The sequence below is a fragment of the Scyliorhinus torazame genome, chromosome 15, assembly GCF_047496885.1.
Source record: "Scyliorhinus torazame isolate Kashiwa2021f chromosome 15, sScyTor2.1, whole genome shotgun sequence".
NCBI classification, from domain to species: domain Eukaryota; kingdom Metazoa; phylum Chordata; class Chondrichthyes; order Carcharhiniformes; family Scyliorhinidae; genus Scyliorhinus; species Scyliorhinus torazame.
In genome coordinates, this window is record NC_092721.1 from 113,769,041 (window position 1) to 113,789,996 (window position 20,956).

The window sequence follows — 20,956 nt, forward strand, 5'->3', positions numbered from 1 at the left end:
GGTGTCTTAGACAATATTTGAGGTGTTAAAACTTGCCATTATTGGTGTATTCTTCACATTGTTAAAATAAACAGCATTGAGAGTTACATAACATATTTTAACTCTTTTAACAAGTTTATCATGAAATGGTTGTTTGAATTCAACTAATAGAAATAGGTGAACTTGCATTACTTATTTCTTTTATGTTTCAATAGAATGCAAGGCAATAGTTATTTATTTTACAGCTTTACCAATTGCAAGGATTAACAGCAATGAATTAGTTTACAAAGAAAATGTATATATCAGAAAAGCAAGGTGGTAAATTCCATGCAGTGATTCTTTGTTGCCACAAGATGGTAGCAGTATGTTTTTAATAATGATCATCAATGTAACAATTGCTGAGCATCATCTTAGCAGCAGGCTGGCAGCAAATCTGCAGCTAAACCAAAGCTTGGTATTATTTGTATGTTTGCGAATGTAGCAGAAACCCTGCATGCTTGCCATATTGATTTTTCTGGCTAACCACCTCTTCCAATTTACAAAAAGACAGGAAGTATTCGATACATGGTAGGTCCATTGGCATCGGACAAACAAACATTGGGCTAGTGCTTTGGGTAGGAACTCTTTATTGCAAATAATTTATTACTGTATTAAGTCTTACTGAACATTTCGTTATTTTTTGGAAATTATGTTTCTTAAATGTTTTCACATTTTATTCAAACGATACAAAAGGCATAAACAAGCAATTTTTACAAAATACCAACCCCAATACCACTCCCCCACCCTATCCCCAAACCAACAAAACTAACCGCACAAGAGGCAAATAACGCCCCCCCAACAGCTAACCGTGACCAATTCTCTACAGTACAATACAAGCAACCGCCATCTTCGATAGAATCCCTCAATCAACCTTCTCGTAGTGTATTTGATATCTCGAGGTGCAAAAACTCTTAAGTCCACAAGACATGCCTAAGCACTCGGCAGTGTCACCAACCTCCAACCCAATAGGATCCGCCTCCATACCACCAATGAAGCGCAGGCCAGTACATCCACTCCTGCCCCCTCACCAATTCCAGCACATCAGAGACCCCACAAATCGTAGGCACTGGACAAGGTTCCAACCCCACATTTAGGATCGCTGATATGGTGTCAAAAAAGGGCCTCCAGAACCCCACCAGCTTGGGGCACGACCAGAACATGTGCGCGGGCCACCTCAAGCAGTGCATGCACCTGTCCTCCACTCACTCAAAAAAGCAGCTCATCCTCGCTTTAGTGAGCTGCACTCAAAATACCACCTTCAACTGGATAAGGCTCAGTCTTGCACAGGGCGATGTCAAGTTCACCCTCCTTGGCTCCTCACTCCACACCTGTTCCTCCAGTACTGGCCCCAACTCCTCCACCCATTTTGCCTTCACCCACTCCACCGAACTCCATTCCTCCCCCACTATTCGCTGGTATATGCCAGACGGTACTGCCTTTCTCTAATCCTGGGCAGGATAGAATCCGCTCCAACAAGGTCGATGATTGTACCACCGGGAAAGCCAGAAAAACACCTATTCCCAGTTCCACACCTGGAGGTACCTAAAATACATTTGCGTTCACTAGCCCAAATTTTTCCTTTAACTCCTACAAGCAAGAAAACCGCTCCTCCAGAAATAGATCTCCCACCTTCTCCAACCTACTCTCCCACAATGCCCAAATGTGGCATCCAGTTTTGCCCGCTCGAACAGTTGTTAGCACAAATGGGAGCCAGCCATGAAACTGCCCCCAAGTTCAAATTCTTGGCGGACGTGCCTCCAGATTTTTAGCGTGGCCACCACCACTGGATTTGTTGATTATTTTGCCGGGGATGTGGCGCTGTTACCAATGCCCTCAGGCTTGTCCCCCTAACTGATTCCGATTCCATTCGGTCCCAAGCCCCGCCGGATCCCTGTGCCACCCCAGCACTTTCTCCCCGATGGCCGCCCAATAACAATACAACAAATTTGGCCACTCCAGCCCCCCTACCTGTCTCTCTGAAGCAGCCCTCTCCTCGGACCTTGCCCACCCAAATAAATCCAGTAATAAGTCGGTCCACCTCTTGAACAAACAACTTTGTCAGAAACACCGGGAGGCACTGGAATAAAAATAGGAATCTTGGCAACATATTCATCTTAACCGACTGAACTCGGCTCGCCAGCGATAACAGGAGACTACCCCACCTCTGCAAGTCCGCCTTGACCTTCCCCACCAACCTCGTGTAATTCCTCTGATGGAGCTGTCCCCAATGTCCCTCCACCTGGACCTCCAGGTACCGAAAGCGAGTCACTACCAATCGAAATAGCAATCTCCCCAATCCAGTTCCTTGCCCCGGTGTCCCTGTTACTAAGTGTCCGCACTTCCCTTTGTTCAGCCCGATAAAGCCCCTAAGCGCCACAGAATCCCCATAATACTCCCCACGGATGCCTCCGGGTCCCTAACATAATATTACATTGTCAGCATATAACGATACCGTGTTCCACCCCGCCTCTAACAATCCCATTCCGTTCCATTGAGGCCCTCAACGCCATGGCCAAAGGCTCAATTACCATTGCAAACAACAAGGGTGTCATCAGGCACCCCTACTTCGTACCCCGACGCAGCCGAAAGGCCCCAGAGGTTGTCTTGTTCGTACAGGCCCTAGCAAACTGAGCCGCATACACAGCCGCACCCAAGACACAACCAAAGTGTTTCTAGTACCATAAAGAGGTACTCCCAGTCCACCCGGTCAAATGCCTTCTCCGCGTCCAGAGATCCAATGACCTCCATCACTGGACTGGCCGCAGGAGTAAGCACCACATTAAACATTCGCTGACAACCACCACCCTTCACGAACCTTGTCTGATCTTCCCCTAATATCTCCCAAGAGGCACGGCTCTAGTCTTAATGCCAATACCTTGGCCAGCAATTTGGCATCTATGTTCAGCAGGGAAACCGAATGATATGGAACCCACACTCCTTGGGATCCTTGTCCTTCAGGAGTAGCAAGGTGGGCACTGCCCCAATGTCTCCGGAAGGGAGTCCGCCTTATTGAACATTTGTATGGGAGATTCTATTCCTCTTGCACTCTCTGCTTATAGTGCACATGATACCACTAAATAAGACATTAATGTTCATGTGGTTAACTGTAGAGATATGCTCCTTCATGAAGTACTGTATTAAATTTAGTGAAACAGATGCAGTAAGGGTCAAATGGAATAAACAAAAGGATTGTATGTTTGTTATTAGGATTTTAGTTTTGCACCAAGTTGGAAGGCTTTGTGACTGTAGCATATTTCTGTCATGTTTGCAAACACTGCAAAGACTTCCTATAATCGAGCAATCACATTAGCAACTATCTGAAGTGGATACACTGCAAGGATTATTCTCCTGGTCAGCATTATCCTATCACATCTATTCTGCTGATTATGTTGAATACTGTACATGGCTTTTGACAAAAAGAAATACCTGTCTGTTTCATTGACACACATATTGCTGCAGTCAATTTTCAATCACTTAGTTTTAAGGAGAAGTCTGGAAGATAAATCATTTTGAATGAAAGGATGAGCAAATAATTTACCATCTCTGCGAAAATAAACCTCGATTCATGTGCAATGTTTTACTTACACTACCTTGTATAAGGGCACTCAGAAAAACCACAGCGTGGGGCAAGCTGAATATTTGGTGTTGCAGACTCTGGGCCAATGGTCAAACAAAGTCGGATTGGAACTCTGCTCTGTTGCACTGAAATAAAAATGATGCTCTGAAGATTGTAGCTTGTGTTTACAAATTATAGGAAAATCGATTGAATTTATTACACAAACAGCTTTTGTTTACTTTTGTGCCTTTAACAGAGTAATATCCCAGAACACTTTCATCTGAGGTGTAATTTTTAAAAGATTATCACTACGCGGGGTTATTTGCACTGGTGGCCATTAAAGCTTACCATCGCAAAATATTAAAGGGAGAAAGGGAGTTGGAGAAGGAGGGGCAGTTAGGAACGGAATTTGTGTGGTGTCCAGACAGCTGAGGGAAATGTTTGGTCAGTGAGTGGTGCAGGGCTAGAGGATGTTATGGAAGTAGAGAAGGACAAGCTACGAAGGCACTTAAACATGCACTGAGAGTTCTAAGCATGATGATAGGAGGGCCCAGGCAAATGCAGATTACTGACGGTAGGAGTATGAATGAGGGAGACTTTGACGCGGAGAAGGCATTTGACCAGGTGGAGTGGGAGTACCTCTGTATGGTACTAGAAAAACTTTGGTTGGGTGTGGGGTTTGTGTCCTGGGTGCAGCTGCTGTATGCGGCTCAGTTTGCTAGGGCCTATACTAACAATACGTCCTCTGGGGCCTTTTGGCTGCATCGGGATACGAAGTAGGGGTGCCTGATGACTCCCTTGTTGTTTGCGATGGCAGTTGAGCCATTGGCCATGGCATTGAGGGTCTCAAACGAAGATTCAGATGGGTGAGCTAAAGATTAGAGGGTGGAGAATGGGAGGCCAGGAAAGAGCATCAGAGGTAGTGGTGCCTGGAAGTGTCAAAAGGATGGATGAAAAGTTTCAGCAGTAGATGGGCTGAGGTACGGATAACAATTTGGTGAAACTACACGACTATGATGGAGAGGATATGGAGTTGGAAGTTCAATTTGGGGTTGAATAGGATGCTCAGGTTCAGAACCGTCGGGCTTAACTTAAGTTCAGTGGTGGTGATCAGGAAGAACGATGGAACCAGTGGTGAGGGTACAGAGCTTGTTGCGGGGTTTATAATTTCCCAGTGTTTATTTGGAGAAGATTGTGACTCATGTAACACTGCACATTGGACAAGTAGTCTAACCACAGAGATATTAGAGGGGTCGAGAGAGGTGGAAGAATTGGGACTGTTTCTCCTTTCATTTGCTAAAGATGCAAAAATAATTTAAATAAACATCTTTCAGCCACTAAATTCAGATTATAATTTAAAGATTCTGAATTATACACTAAATATGAAAAGATGCTTAATTCAAGGAATCTTTTTATTTTTTTACAGCCTGCAAGTAAAACAGCTGAGAAGCAGAATAATGCTCATTTCTTTGATGTTCCTTCCTTCTTAACTGTGTCTGGACAGCTGCATTTGGAAGTGATGATGGGGTAAATAGCATTTTGGTATCTACTTTCTGTGTACAAAGTTGTTGTCCTTTATTTGACTTTTGATTTACATTTCATTATCCCGCTTTAAGAATGGAGTTAGAACGTAGAACATACAGTGCGGAAGGAGGCCATTCAGCCCATCGAGTCTGCACTGACCCACTTAAGCCCTCACTTCCACCCTATCGGTAGCACAAGTGGATAGCCAGGGTCCCAGGTTCGATTCCCCGCTGGGTCACTATCTGTGCGGTGTCTACACGTTCTCCCCGTGTCTGCGTGGGTTTCCTCCGGGTGCAATGGTTTCCTACCACAGTCCAAAGACGTGCAGGTTAGGTGGATTGGCCATGCTAAATTGCCCTTTGTGTCCAAAAAGGTTAGGAGGGGTTATTGGGTTACGGGGATAGGGTGGAAGTGAGGGCTTAAGTGGGTCGGTGCAGATTCGATGGACCGAATGGCCTCCTTCTGCAATGTATGTTCTAAATTCTGGTAAATGAAATATACTTGGATTTCCAAAAAGCATTTGATAAGGTACCACTCAAAAGCAGTAAAACATTTAAAGAGCCTGTAGAGATCTACCTTTCGCTTCAAGTGCAGTTTTGCATACACTTTAAAACTCGGTAGAAATTTGAGCTACACTTCTTGGATGCGAAGTAAGAATCTTTTAGTGCCTCTACTGATTACAATTGAGAGAAACTTAAATCTATTCTCAATGAAGCCTGGCCAGCAAAAGTCTTAAAGTGAAGTAATTTATATAACAATTTTAACTTTCAAAAATAATACAGAAATGGTTTCTTGCTTGAGACAAAGACAGCTTGCGCAGACTTCAAGAGTTTTAGAAGGGAAAATATGAAAATAAGGATAGCGAATAGTCAAGTAAAAGTATAGATTGATCCGGATAGAAAATGGCTGTCCGAACTCTCATGTTTAAGGAAAATGTTATCAGTCTGAGGCCATCTCTCCCTACCCCTATGTCGTCTTGATTGGTTTGGGTGAGTTTCAAATACATTTGATTGGATAGTTAACTGTCAAACCTCAATGTGCAACATAAGTTTTAAATTTTTCATGTTTGAATTTTTATTTGTGCTATGGAATGTGATTTTGTGCTGTAATCGAGTCTGGTTCTTACTGGTTTTCTGCTGATTCACATTCTGTCCATATTCTGAACAATGGTGGATTCATTTTGCTATGGTGCTCATTCTGACCATGATCTGATTACTGGTACAGCTCATTTTTAATATGAAACTAATTTTGAATTCTGTTCATTAGAATAGTCAGTTCATATTGTCAGTAAAAATGTTGCATTTATCTCCAGCTAGTTTGTGGATATGTCAAGTTCTGTACCTCTGTTCAAGTTGTGTGTTTTGTCATGACCTAAGGTTATGAATACTGAAATCCTTTTTAAAATGGGTTTTAAAGACTGGGCTTTAATATTTACATTAAAATGGCCTTTTACCTATCAGAAATAGCTGATTTCCTTCAGTGCCGATGGTGTCGGGGGTAGTATATTAGCATGGATAGAGGATTGGCTAAATAATAGAAGGTGGAGTTGTGTTAAGAGGGGCATTTTCAGAATGGTAACCTGTAACCAGTGGAGTGCCACAGGGATCAGTATTGCGGCCACAATTATTTACAATATAAATGACAGACAAGGGAAGGGAATGCAGTATTGCCAAGTTTGTGCATGACACAATAGGTGGGAAGGCAAGTGGCGAGGATGACATCAAGCCTACAGAAGGAAGTGGGCAAAAACTTGGCGGTTAAAATGTAATGTCGGAAAATGTAAAGTTATGCACTTTAGTAGGAAGAATAAAGTTGCTGAATATTATTTAAATTGAGAAAGACTGCAGAAAACTGCAGCACGGTATTGAGGGTCCTCATGCATAAATCACAAAAAGCTAGTATGCAAGTTCTGGTAATTGGGAAAGCAAATGGAATGTTGCTCTTTATTTCAAAGGGACTGGAGTATAAAAATAGGCAAGTCCTGCTATAACCGTATAAGGCACTAGCTAGACCACACCTGGAATACTGTGAACAGTTTTGGTCCCCTCATCTATGGAAAGTTATACTGGCATTGGAGGTAGTCCAGGGAAGGTTTGCTCGGTTGTTCCTGGGTGTGAGATTTTATTATGAGGAGAGGTTGAGTAGGTTGGGCCTGTACTGATTGGAGTTTAGAAGAATGAGAAGGGCCCTTATTGAGACATAGGATTCTCAGGAGGCTGAAAGATTGTTGTCCCTCTTGGGATCAGCGGGCATAATCTCAGGGTCACCTTTAAGACCGAGATGAGGAATTTCTGTGTGGCATTGTTTGCCGCAGAGGATAGTAAAAACAGGGATTTTATGTATGTTCAAGGCTGAGATAGACAGATTTTTAATTGATAAGGGAATCTTCAGGTTATGGGGATAAAGCATGAAAATTGGCATTGAGGATTATCATATCAGATCAGTCATGATCTCATTGAATGATGGAGCAGACTCAATGGGCCAAATGGCCTACTCCTGTTCCTACATCAGGAGTGTTGTTGGAACTGCTCGCATCCAGGCAAATGGAGTGTATTCCATCACACTACTTTCTAGTGTTTTGTCGATGGGGACGGGCTTTGGGGAGTCGGGAGGTGAATTACTTTCCATAGGATTCTTAAGCCACTTATCTGCTTCTGGAGTCACAGTATTTATATAGCTTACCCAGCTAAGTTTCTGGTCAATGATAACCCCCAGGCTGTTGATCGTGGTGGATTCAGTGATGGTAATGTCATGGGGCAATTGTTAAATTCTCTGTTGGTGGAGATGGTCAGTGTGGTACGAATGTTATTTGCCATTTGTCAGCCCAAGCCTGGATATTGTACATGTCTTTCTGCATTTTCACATTGACTACTTCAGTATCTGAGGAGTCGTGAATGGTGCTGAACATTGTGCAATTGCCAGCGAACATCCCCACTGCTGACCTTTATAATGGAAGAAAGGTCATTGATCAAGCAGCTGAAGATGGTTGGGTAGATCTCTACCCTGCATAGCTTTGGAAATCCGCAAAATTGCATAAATCTAATCATAGAAAGGAGCAATTCACATCCCAGAACATAATTTGCTTTAATCCGTCTGTATTAAACAATCAAATTAATATTTCCATATTCTTCATCTACCAGTATATAACTGAGCTACTGACTACTTCATATTCTCCAAGGTTTGTGAAATAAAAATTTCAAACATTCTTCCCTCACTTGTATGTTTTCAAATACTGTAGCAATTATCCTCTTCTCCAATTTACATGCAGCAAGGTCCAATAGACAGATAAATGACTAGTTCTTGTTGTTTTGAAGGTGTTGGCAACATATATTCCTGTCCTCCTTTATATAATGCCATGGAATCTTGTGTCTGCTGCGACATGGCCCTTCTCACAATGCCTAGATCATGTGCTCAAATGCTGGAGTGAAGCTTGAAATACTTTGTCTTAGGTGCAAGTGTTCTACCACTGACCCAAGTTTACATTTGACTAATAATGTAAGTACAGCTTTATTAGCCTGTTTCTGATCCTTCTGACGTCGGCGTGGTTTCACCAGTTGTCTTGGGTAAAATATCTAATGATTTCAAGAACAAAACAAGTCTAAACAACATTTGCTCAAGTGTTCTTTGTCCAATGTCATAAAGATCTTCAATCTGTAGCTAGTTATTTTGGGAAAACTTCCATTTTCTGTCTCCCCTGTGGCTGATGATATTTAAGGTGAGATACTATTCCCAGGCACAAGGACTATATTTAGGACTTGTTTTCATCAAAATTATTTATTGATGCAATAAAACATAAGAAATAGGAGCAGGAATAGGCCATACGGATCCTTCAACCTGACTTTAATTGCAGAAACAATGTGAAGAATGGGCAGGAGTGCTGCATGTGAAGGATACATTAGGTTCAGAGAATAGGGGAAACATTACTGAAGGTAAATAAATGTTTTCCCTCACTGATTATTTAAATACCTAATAGGTAGGCGGGCTTCAGTGGTGCCAACAACTAGAACTGGAAGAGTTATGCTTTCATCTTCAATGCATGCGTTAAGGATCAATACTTTAAAATGAATTACTCCTTTGAACACTACATTGAATTGATTAAATATAAGCAGAAAATGCTGGATAAACTCAGCAGGCCTGGCAGCATTTGTGGAGAGAGAAACAGTTAACATTTCAAGTCGATATGACTATTTGTGACGAATGCAGGATTTTAGAGATATTGGATTATAAACATTTGGCAATTTAAGGGTTAACAGCCTGGGTTAGTTATGTTTTACTGCAGTAGTCATGTTTTTAAAAGAATCTTGTTTTGCAAGGCCAGAGGTGAAATTGACCAGGGTCAAAGGTCTGGGCTAATGCACTGGGTTGTTTGACTAGCAGGGGAGTCCTTGGGGAGTTGGTGTTTTCAGCCTGGGGAGATGGTGCCATTGCTGGATGAAGCTAAGGCATTCAGACAGTTTGACTAAGCTTTGGAGTTGAGTTCTGATCTGGCTACCCTTTAGACCACAAGTAAAGTCCTTTGCTCTCATAGTAGGATTGTTTAAAAAAATTAATATAGATTGAGCATCCCTTATCGGAAATGCTTGAGGCCAAGTATGTATCGGATTTCAGAATTTTTTAGATTTCGGAATATGACGTGCATCTGGAGCGCGCCTTGGGAACTGCACATGTGCGACGCACCTTGGGAACTGCGCATTGCCCGGGAACCTTCCCAGAGCCTTATGGGATTTTCCACTTGTGATGTCATGTCAGCACTCGAAAAATGTATGTGGATTTTGGAATTTTCTGGTTTTTGGAATTTCGGATAAGGGATGCTCAACCTGTAATATTTAAAGCAGTGCAGACTTGCCTGAGGACAAGGGAAGAAGCTGAAACAAACTAGTTGAAATAGCTTTTTAAACGCATCCAGTCAGAGTCTGCAGGGATTCTAACAGGAGTCATATCTGTTCTGGAAAGCAAGTATCACTCTGTACCATTGGGATTTGGGATGGATTGAGAGCTGTAGATTTGTTTTTGTTTCTTGTTGTTTAATTGGAAATAAAGATAGTATTTAAGGGTATTGTATTTACTGTATTGAGTAATATTGTTTAAGGGATAATTATCAGTTATATTCGGGTGTGATTGTAGGAGCGGTTTCAAGACCTGTGTATTGAGTCAGCTTCCACGTGGGGTTAATCCCTGTGGCGCAACTCAGTACAGCGAGGGAAAAAAACGACAACCTGGACAAAATGGCTATTTAATCAAGCTTGTTACATGTACACTCAGAACAGACTGGATATCTGCCAAGATCTGTTCTGCCGAACAAAGTCCAGAACACAGTACTTATACAATGTTCAAAAATCAATAGCCCACCCCAGTTGGATGCGATCCAATCCCTGAAGCCGCTATGTTTAAACTTATCCAAAAGAATTGCAAGCAGTGTCTAAATGTCATCCAATAGAATTGCAAGCAGCACATGATTGATCCTCATCCTGACAGCTTTGCTTACTAGTAATTTGCTGTCCATTCAATGTCTGTGAAAAGCAGGACAGAAAAACCAGCTTCTTTTTTGCATTGTTTCACAAAGACAAGATATCAGAAGTGACGTCCTTCCGGACAAGTTAGCTATCCTAAATCCCATTTGATTACCTACTACTGCTAAGTCCTAAAAATACATGTTTAATGGTTAATAATGATTACTCAGTCCTATAATTCATCTCAATCCTTAATGAAGTAATTTATGTAAAGTTACTCTAGTGGCATGCTAACTATTCAGTTTTAAGAGGTATCATGGCTGAACCCCACCCCCCTTAAATCCCCCCTTTTGGCCCTTGGCTAGCCCAAGAATAGGCCATTAAAGAGACATACTGAATTTGTTGGAGTCCGGCTGATGTGTGGAATAGTCAACAGGTAAGAGCTGTAACAGTTCCTTTTTTACTAGGGAGCGACAGTCTGTCTGCCAGCCCTTAATGCGGCGTCTCACACAACAGAGCGTAATAAAAAAGACGAACAATATAAACAGCCGCAAAAGTACAACAACATGCAATATAATACGTATCCATGGATGGATATTGCCATTCAGTCCCCAATTCCATATTTTAGAGAAAGAATTCTGTGACTGAAACAGTTCCGCAGCCTTCTCGCGTGAGTCTGGATGAGCTCCCGCTCCTTGTTCCAGAGGTGGTCAATTTGCGTTGCCTCCTTCCGAAGTCCTTCCCAATCGGCCCGCAAGCGCGGGATGCGTGGAACTCCCTTCTGGACATATCAGTGAATCCGCTGGTCATCGTCAGTTCGCTCAAGGTCATCCGCGTCCACGATGGACACATCCCTGTATGGAGTCAGTTCATGTCAGCCAATGGTAATAGACTTTGGATAAATTGGTTAGAACAACATTATGCCCAGACAATTCACACACACTGCCTCACTTGGTATCGTTGTTATATGACGTAACTCATTAATTGTTGTCTGATATGGCTACAACTGTTTAAGTGCCTTCCACACAAGCTGATTGACTTGCTGGCTAAGGTCTGAAGCCAGTTCGGCATCCTGGTAAACATCCTGAACTTGAGCTCTCATTTGCCCTTTCATAACCTCAATCTCTTCACTTATCTCCGCAATGTCAAGGGCTTCCAGTTCCACTATGTATCTCTGTTGTTACTTACGTATTTTCCATCCACTCCAGTCCAAACTCCCGCTCTCCAATGCTACAAACCACCCTTGACCATAGCAATAGTCTGGTAAATGTAGGTTGGCGAGATTTATCATAACTCTTACATGTTCATATCCTGATACTATATTCACTGATTCATCAATGAGGGTCAGAACAACCCGTGTCCCACAGTGTGGCTAGTGATATGCTCATCACATTCGGGCTTGAGGGTTGTCCTTGGACTCGTGGTTGTAATCGAGCCAGAGCTCGCCGGTGTCACGCCGGTGGTAGGCTTCGACCTGGTCCCCACCTGTACCCTGTGGGGGTCCTTGCTTCCTACAATATCCTACCCGATTCTTGGGGTCCTGCGCCGACTGGCTGCCTACCTCACTTCCCCAATACAAAGCTGTTAATCTATCACATATCATCTCATGATTTTCAGTACGGTTAGATGCCTGGCAGGGATCCATACAGTGAATTACCAGACGATCCCCCACAAACCCCTGCCTACTCCAAGCTGTCATTTGGTCATGAACTACGCCAGAAGCGTCCCGACTGTCAGTGTACAAGTTGATTTGCTTTCCCTTGCCCCATTGTTAGAGCTATTAATCCAGCTATTTGTGCTGAGTGGTTCCCAGGGATCTGTTCTCTTGCAATCAACTCACCTTCACTATCCACTACAGCCCATGCCGTACGGGGCTCCCTTCCTTTATACTTCCTTGCTCCATCCACATATAAGTTGCTCACTCCTTCTCCCACCAGTGGGGTCCTCATCCTGACAGCTATGTTTACTAGTAATTTGCTGTGCATTCATTGTCTGTGAAAAGCAAGACAGCAAAACCAGCATCCTGGATTGTTTCACAAAGACAAGATATCAGAAGTGACGTCCTTCCGGACAAGTTAGCTATCCTAAATCCCATTTGATTACTCATTACTGCTATGTCCTCTTAATACATGTTTAATGGTTAATAATGATTACTCAGTCCTATAATCCTTCATAATCTTTAATAAAGTAACTTATGTAAAACTACTCTAGTGGCATGCTAAGTATTCAGTTTTAAGAGGTATCATCGTTGAACCCACCCTTCAGTGATGTTAAAGAATTTAATATTGTGTTAATAATAACGTTTTGTTTTAAAATACCAAATCCCTGTTGTGTTGTACAGTCACTCCTGGGGCGAAGTAATCTTTCCACACAGTTTTACAAAATAAACTAAAATATTGGGGTTTCGGTCCAGTATCCTAGCCACTGTTGGGGTCTGGTCTGGAATCGTAATACCTTCTACAGAACTGAAGAGGGATGGAAATATAACGAATTATATATTTGGAGCCTGGATGTGGAGTTACTGGCAGGCAAGGTGGTTTGCGGCAGGGTGTGGGTGGCAATCCAGAATTATGTGGAACTGAATAAGACGGGAGAGGTTTCGGTCTCCTGTCTGTGGGAGGCCCTGAAGGCATTGGTGATTGGTGGAGGACATCTTGAAGGTGGATCGGAGGTATTCGGTGGCACCGGATGAGACATTATTAAAGGAGAGGCAGAGGCTCCAGATGGAGTTTGGGCTCGTCTACGGGAAAGGTGGTGGGAGAACTGCGCAGAGCGAGGGGGAGGCGGGGGGGAGGGGGGGGATAGATGAGCATGGGGCGAAAGCAAGTAGGATGCTTGCACACCAGTTGAGGGAGCAGGTGGGCATCACGTTGGCACAGTGGTTAGTACTGGGACTACGGCGCTGAGGATCCGGGTTTGAATCCCGGCCCTGGGCCACTGTCCATGTGGAGTTTGCACATTCTCCCCGTGTCTGCGTGGGTTTCACATCCACAAATCAAAGATGTGTCGGTTAGGTGGATTGGCCACGCTAAATTGCCCCTTAATTGGGTACTCTAAATTAAAAAGAAAAGTTGAGGGAGCAGGTGACGATAAGGGAAATTGCGAGGGTGAGACGTGAGAGGGGTAAGGCGATATCGGAGCTGAATGGGGTTTTTGAGGCTTTTTATCGGGGTGTGGATAAGTCTGAGCCCCCGACGGAGGATGAAGGGGTAAGACGGTTTCTTGATGGGTTGGAATTTCTGTGGGTTGCGGAGGTGAAGGGACTGGGGCCCTGATCAGGTGCGGGAGGTTATGGACTGTGTGGAGTCGATGCAGGTGGGAAAGCCCCGGGCCCGAACAGCTTCCCAGTCGAGTTTTATAAAAAGTTTGGGATGGAGCTGGAGCCCCTGCTCGTGGTGATGTTTAATGAGTCGAGGATGAGGAGGGAGCTCCCCTTACCCCACACTGTCTCAGGCCACAATTTTGCTTATCCTAAAGAAGGATAGGGACCTGGAGCAGCATGGGTCATATCATCCGATTTCACTGCTGAATGCAGATGCCTTGTTTCGTTGTATGCGAACAACCTCCTTTTGTATATTTCGGACCCGGTGGGGTGCTTCAATAAGATCACGGAGAGCATATGCTGGGGGAGTTTGGCCGCTTTTCGGGGTATAAGTTGAATATGGGGAAAAGTGAGATGTTTTCAATCAACGGAGAGAAGGCTGGTGGAACTGTCATTTAGATTGGTGGGGACGAGTTTTTGCTACCTTGGGATACAATTTGGCGCGGCTGGTGGAGGGAATGAAGGAGGACTTTAAGAGGTGGGTTGTGTTGCCATTGTCAGTGGGCCAGACAGTGAAGATGACAGTGCTGCAAAGTTTTTGTTTGCATTCCCCAAACCTTTTTTCGGAAGGTGAACGTATGATTTTGAAGTTTGGGGGGGGTGGGGGGAGGCCCCGCGGGGTTAGGAGGGTGTTCCTGGAGAGGGAGCTTGTTGTTGGCACCCCTTCCGCTCTTGCCGGTCAGGTACTGCACTGGCCTGGTGGTGGTATCAACGCTGATGGTCTGGAACCAGTGTAGGCAGCACATCGGTTTGAAAGGCATTGGTTTGTGGCGCTGTTCTGTGAAAATCATAGTTTTGTGCCAGCAGGGCTAGAAGTGGGTTTCTGGGGGTGGCTGCAGGTTGGGATAGAATGTTTCGGGGATTTATTTGTTGGGGAAAGGTTTGCAGACCTGGAGGGGCTAGAGGGGGCATATCATAAGAACATAAGAACTAGGAACAGGAGTAGGCCATCTGGCCCCCCGAGCCTGCTCCGCCATTCAATGAGGTCATGGCTGATCTTTGTGGACTCAGCTCCACTCTCTGGCCCGTACACCATAACCCCGAATCCCTTTATTCTTTAGAAAGGTATCTATCTTTTCCTTTAAAACGTTTAAAGAAGGAGCCTCAACTGCTTCACTGGGCAAGGAATTCCAGAGATTCACAACCCTTTGGGTGAAGAAGTTCCACATAAACTCGGTCCTAAATCTACTTCCCCTTATTTTGAGGCTATGCCCCCTAGTTCTGCTTTCCCCGACCAGTGGAAACAACCTGCCCGCATCTATCCTATCTATTCCCTTCATAATTTTATATGTTTCAATAAGATCCCCCCGCATCCTTCTAAACTCAAAGGGGAATGGATTCAGGTATCTGCAGGTTAGGAACTTTGTTATTTGGTTTAAGGTGGTGCACAGGGCCCATATGATAGTTTGAAGGATGAGTCTGTTCTTCTCGGAAGTGGAGGATAGGTGCGGGCGGTGTGCATGGGGCACTGCGAACCATGTTGTTCTGTTTGAGAGGATTTGGAAAGGGCTTTTCGGAGGTTTGTGGCAAAGGTTTTGAGGGCAGAGATTGCTCCGAGCCCGGAGGTGGCGATATTCGGAGTGTTGGAGTGTCGGGGAGAGAGGCTGACATCTTAGCCTTTACCTCCCTGATAGCCCAGAGGCAAATATTGTTGTGCTGGCGACACTCGGAGCCCCCGAAGGTCGGGGTACTGGTAGCGACTTGGCAGAATTTCTGCAGCTGGAAAAGATCAAGATCACCATTTGTGGGACGGAGGAGGGGTTCACTTCGAGGTGGAAGCTGTTATTGACTACTTTAAGGAGGGTTAAGTTGCGGGGGGGGGGGGAGGGCGTTGGTTTGGGTTGTGGTTTCTGGTTGGGGGATGACAAAAGGAGGCGGATGCCGGGAGGTAGGCGGGCCAATGGGGGAGTTTCTGAGAGAAGGAGGAGTTTTGTGGCTTGATATGGTGGTGGGGCTTGTATTTCTTTTGTCCTTTTGGTTTTGCGGTTTTGTGTTTATAAATATTTACAATTGCCTTTGATAAAATGGTTTTAAAAAAGAAAGAGTCTGCTGTGTTGTGGAGGTGTGATACTCAGGAGCACAGAGGTTGAAAACAACAGAGCTTTATTTACAGTGTGTTATCTCTTGCATGGCTTTTTGTCCGACTCTTTCCCGCGCTAGGACTTATAACATTATTTCCGGTGAATACATTAATACAAAGCTTCACTAGAGCTAATAAGGATAAATGCAAACACATAACATTTCCATCCCCCTTAAATTGAACATCCCCAATCGGTTCAAAACAAATTCAACATGAGCAATAGTCAATAAGTCTAGAGGTCGTCACTCTCTGAAAGGTTGACGACGAACCTCTAGCGCCTTCTTCACACTGGTGGTGACCTTTGGCATTTCTGTCTTTGCACTAACATCATTGGTGTTTGGTTTAACCAAAGTTGACATAGGAACTAGAGCCGGCATTGTCAAAGTCTGGAGCGTGGGTCGCGGGCAGGTGTCAGGAGGGTCGCGATGCTCTCGATCGCGCAAATCCACGCGCAACAGCCGCAGCAGCCAGCTTTTAATAATGCCGGCTGCAAGCGGCCTTCAAAATGGCCACGAACATATTTTTTTAAAATGCGACTGCACTGCGCATGTGTGCCCGCTCATCAGGATGAGCGGGTACGCATGCGCAGTGCGGCCGCATTTGAAAAAATCTGGTTGCAGCCTTTTTGAAGGCCGTTCGCAGCCGGCATTGTTAAAAGCTGGCTGCAAAAAGTTCAGTGAGAATGATGTGATTGGTTTCTTTCTGATCTTTGATGCTGATGAAGTGGAAATCTCTTACTCCAAGAATGGTGAGTGATCCAACGATGGTTTCACCGCAGCTGTAACTTCAACCAAGAGATGTCAACTTTTTCATCTTGATTTTTAAACATTCCAAAACAAAGTGCCTGCAGGTCATATTTGGAAGCTTTATCAATTAATTGTTTTTTAAATGTCTTGTATTTTTAAAACATTTTTAATTGTAATGTTTAGGTGAAATGTGGTGAACCTCCAATTTCTAGAGGATGAAAACATTTTCAGTTTCTGCATTTTTTTCCTGTTAAACTTTATCAAATAAACACCACCCCCCATGCACTTGTTAAAAAAGCCGGCTGCTGCAACTGTTGCTCGCGGATTTGCGAATTCGGAGACGCAGAAGATTTTTTTTTAAAAATCTTTCTGCCTGAAGGGAGGCAGAGAGCAGGTCACATCCCCCGAACATTGACATCACGTGCTTTGGGCGCGATTGCGATTCGTCCATTTTGTTAGCAGCAAATAAGGTAAGAGAAAATGGTGGGTCGCGAAGGTCGACTGGCGTGGGCCGCGAAGGTAGGCCGGCATAGGTCACAAAGGTCGGCTGGCGTGGGCCGGGAAGGTCAGCCGGCGAGGGTCGACCGGCGAAGGTCGGCCGGCGAGGGTCGCGAAGGTCAACCGGCGTAGGTCGCGAAGGTCAACCGGCGTGGGTCGCGAAGGTCGGCCGCCGTGGGTCGCGAAGGTCGGCCAGCGAAGGTCGGGCGACATGGGTCGTGAAGATTGGCCGGATTGGTTCCCGAAGGTTGGCTGGTTGGTAAAAATGGGTCCCGGAAAAAACGTTTGAAAAACACTGAACTAGAGGTTGTCCTATGATCAAGTGTATGATCAGAAGGTGAGATGTTGCTTTTGTCAACAGTGTCTGTTGTGTTGGGGTTGTAGGAAAGGGTTGGAACTAGCTTTTCCACATGCCCCAAATCTGTTCTTCCAGCCAGCAGCTGGCCTGCGTGTTCCCTCCTGATAATCTCTGGTCTGGACAGTATACGAGATGGTGGCGGCAAACCATTTCTTCCCTGTGGGTAATTCCTAGCCAAAACTACTTGTCCTTGGTAGAAAACTATGTTTTGTCTTGCTCTCCCACTGTTCTATTTGGATTTGCTGTTGCTGGTGTACAATCTCTTTAGTTTTTGGAGGTTTCAACAGATCAAATGCAGAACGTAATTGTTTTTTCATCATTAGTAATACAGGAGAGGGTTTGGTCATGGAATGTGAAGTATTCCTGTGCACCAGTAGGAACTTGTTAAGATGTTTTGTTCCTGGTTACTCTCGAGGTATATTTTATATTTTGAATGAAACATTCTGCCAGTCCATTAGTAGTAGGGTGGTACTGCTGAGGACCTGAGTTTGATCCCGGCCCTGGGTCACTGTCTGTGTGGAGTTTACACATTCTCTGTGTCTGCGTAGGTTTCACCCCCACAACCCGAAGATGTGCAGATAGGTGGATTGGCCATGCTAAATTGCACCTTAATTGGAAAAGAATAATTGGGTACTCTAAATTTATTTTTTAAAAAGCAAGGTACAATATGGACTTAATATGTTGTATATCATTCTCTTGTAAGAAATGTCTGAATTCTTCAGATAAATTAATGTCTGTTGTTGCTTACCAGTTTTCCAGGGAATCCAAGATGGCTGAAGACTTCTAACCTCTCCAATAGTCCTCTCAGATTAGGTAGATTTCACCACCGCACCCTCTGGTTGCTTGGTGTGAGCATCAACCATTAACAAGAACATATGTCCTTCTAAAGGTCCTGCAAAATCCACATGCACACGCTGCCAAGGTTCTTCAGGCCATTCCAATGGACGCAGCGATGCTAAGCTTGGCAGATTTCTTACCTTTGCACAGGAAGAATATGTTCTAGCTTTCTCTTCAATTTCCGAGTCCAGTCCACACCACCAGAAATAATTTCTTGCTATTTCCTTCATGTTTATGACTCCACAATGGCCCTTGTATCTTCTTTAACACCCACTTAGAAACAGAATTCCAACTGTTCAAAAGGAGATCAGTCAACCACTGAGTCTGCACAAACCCTCTGAAAGAGCAGCCTACCTAGGCCCCTACCCCGTAACCCCATAACCCCACCTAACCACATCTTTGGACTGTTGAGTGCAAACCAGAGCTCCCAAAGGAAACCCACGCAGACACGGGGAGAAAATGCGAACGCCACACAGTTGCGCAAGGACGGAATTGAACCCGGGTTTCTGGCGCTGTGAGGCAGCAGTGCTAACCATTGTGCCACCGTGCTGTCCATCTCACCGGCGGTGGAATAATCATTCTGAGCTGCTATAGAAGACATCCTTACTGTACTGACAACTCCAATCTCCTGGAGTAGTAGGATTTCAGCTTGGGTGCTGGTTCCGATGTCTTCCCTCGAGATACCATATCCATCACTTCTGAGAGTATCGGATCACTGTGTTTCCTCACCTATTAGAGGTGAAATAAGTGTTGTTTAGTTGTTCAAAGTAGAAAATATTCCCTGCCTAGGGATTTGCAGGTTAGCTGAGGTTACAGGGCTAGGGTGGGGGAGTGAGCCAGGGCAGGGTGCTCTTGGAGGATTGGTGCAGACTCAGTGGGCCGAATGTCCCCCTTCTGCCCTGTAGGGATTCTATGGATTTGAGCAGTCTGACGAGCTACCTGACGGTGGTAATCTTGAAAGTTTATCCGCAATATGTCGACTTTTAAAAAAATTTGGAGTACCCAATTAAGGGGCAATTTAGCTTGGCCAATCCACCAACCTGCACATCTTTGGGTCTTGGGGGCAAAACCCACGCAAACATGGGGAGAATGTGCAAACTCCACACAGACAGTGACCCAGGGCCAGGATCGAACCTGGGACCTCAGCGCTGTGAGGCAGCAGTGCTAACCACTGCACCACCGTGCTACCTTATGTAGACTTGACTGTCGGTAGCAATGTCCATCTTTGCATTCTACTTGTGGCAAGTGACAGAATTACCGTGTGGTAGCTAATGGACAATGATCCGTCAACAGTGTGAACTTTCTCACATACAGGAATTGGTGGAATTTTTTTACTCCAAAAATTATCCCTCAGGCTTTCTTTTCAATCTGGGAATAGTTACTTTCAACTTTGCTCAAGGTTCGATGAGCAAAAGCAATGGGTCTTTCTTCATCCAATGGCTTGATATGAGAGACCACCGCTCCCACACCATAAGGAGATGCATTGCAAACTAACTGTTTGGGCAACATAGGATCAAAGTGCGTGAGAACTTCAGATTTAAGTAACGCTTATTTGACATACAGAAAAGCGTTATTGCATTTATCCAACCATTTTCACTTGTTCTGACACAAAAAGGTTATGTAACGGTTTCAGAATTATTGCCAAGTTTGGGTCATATCTTCCATAGTAGTTCAACTGAAGGAACATAAATGAATAATATTCTGAGGTGCAGGCGCCTCCCATGGTCTCAACCTTTGAAGGAGGATTTGTGAAGACGAGTGGCCTCAATCACATATCCCAAATACTCAGTGTAGGATTGGGAGAACGCTCACATGTCCTTACGGACTCTCAGACTGAGGGCGAGATTCTCCGACCCCCCGCCGGGTCGGAGAATCGCCGGGGGCTGGCGTGAATCCCGTCCCTGCCGGTTGCCGAAGTCTCCGGCACCGGATATTCGGCGGGGGCGGGAATCGCGGCGCGCCGGTTGGCGGGGCCCCCCCCGAGCGATTCTCCGGCCCGGATGGGCCGAAGTCCCGCCGCTAAAATGCCTGTCCCGCCGGCGTAAATTAAACCACCTACCTTACCGGCGGGACAAGGCAGCGCGGGCAGGCTCCGGGGTCCTGGGGAGGGGTGCGCGGGGCGATCTGGCCCCGGGGGGTGCCCCCACGGTGGCCTGGCCCACGATTGGGGCCCACCGATCCGCGGGCGTGCCTGTGCCGTGGGGGCACTCTTTCCCTTCCGCCTCCGTCACGGTCTCCACCATGGCGGAGGCAGAAGAGACTCCACTGCGTATGCGTGGTAAGCTGTCAGCGGCCGCTGACGCTCCTGCGCATGCGCCGTCTGGAGATGTCATTTCTGCGCCAGCTGGCGGGGCACCAAAGGCCTTTTCCGCCAGCTGGCGGGGCGGAAATTTGACCGGCGCCGACCTAGCCCCTCAAGGTTGGGGCTCGACACCCAAAGATGCGGAGCATTCCGCACCTTTGGGGCGGCGCGATGCCCGTCTGATTTGCGCCGTTTTGGGCACCAGTCAGCGGACATCGTGCCGTTTCCGGAGAAATTCGCCCCATATCTCCCAATCTCTGGAGAG

The 20,956-nt window shown here is 45.3% G+C and overlaps 1 protein-coding gene across 2 annotated transcripts in view; it reads left to right on the forward strand.

The window, feature by feature from the left end:
* Nucleotides 1–20,956, forward strand: part of nars2 (asparaginyl-tRNA synthetase 2, mitochondrial) — a 113,704-nt gene that overhangs the window by 56,811 nt on the left and 35,937 nt on the right. For both annotated transcript variants that reach the window (XM_072476565.1, XM_072476566.1), the window contains exon 6: nt 5,001–5,101. In XM_072476565.1, coding sequence (XP_072332666.1) covers nt 5,001–5,101 — 101 coding nt within the window. The remainder of the gene's footprint in view (nt 1–5,000; nt 5,102–20,956) is intronic.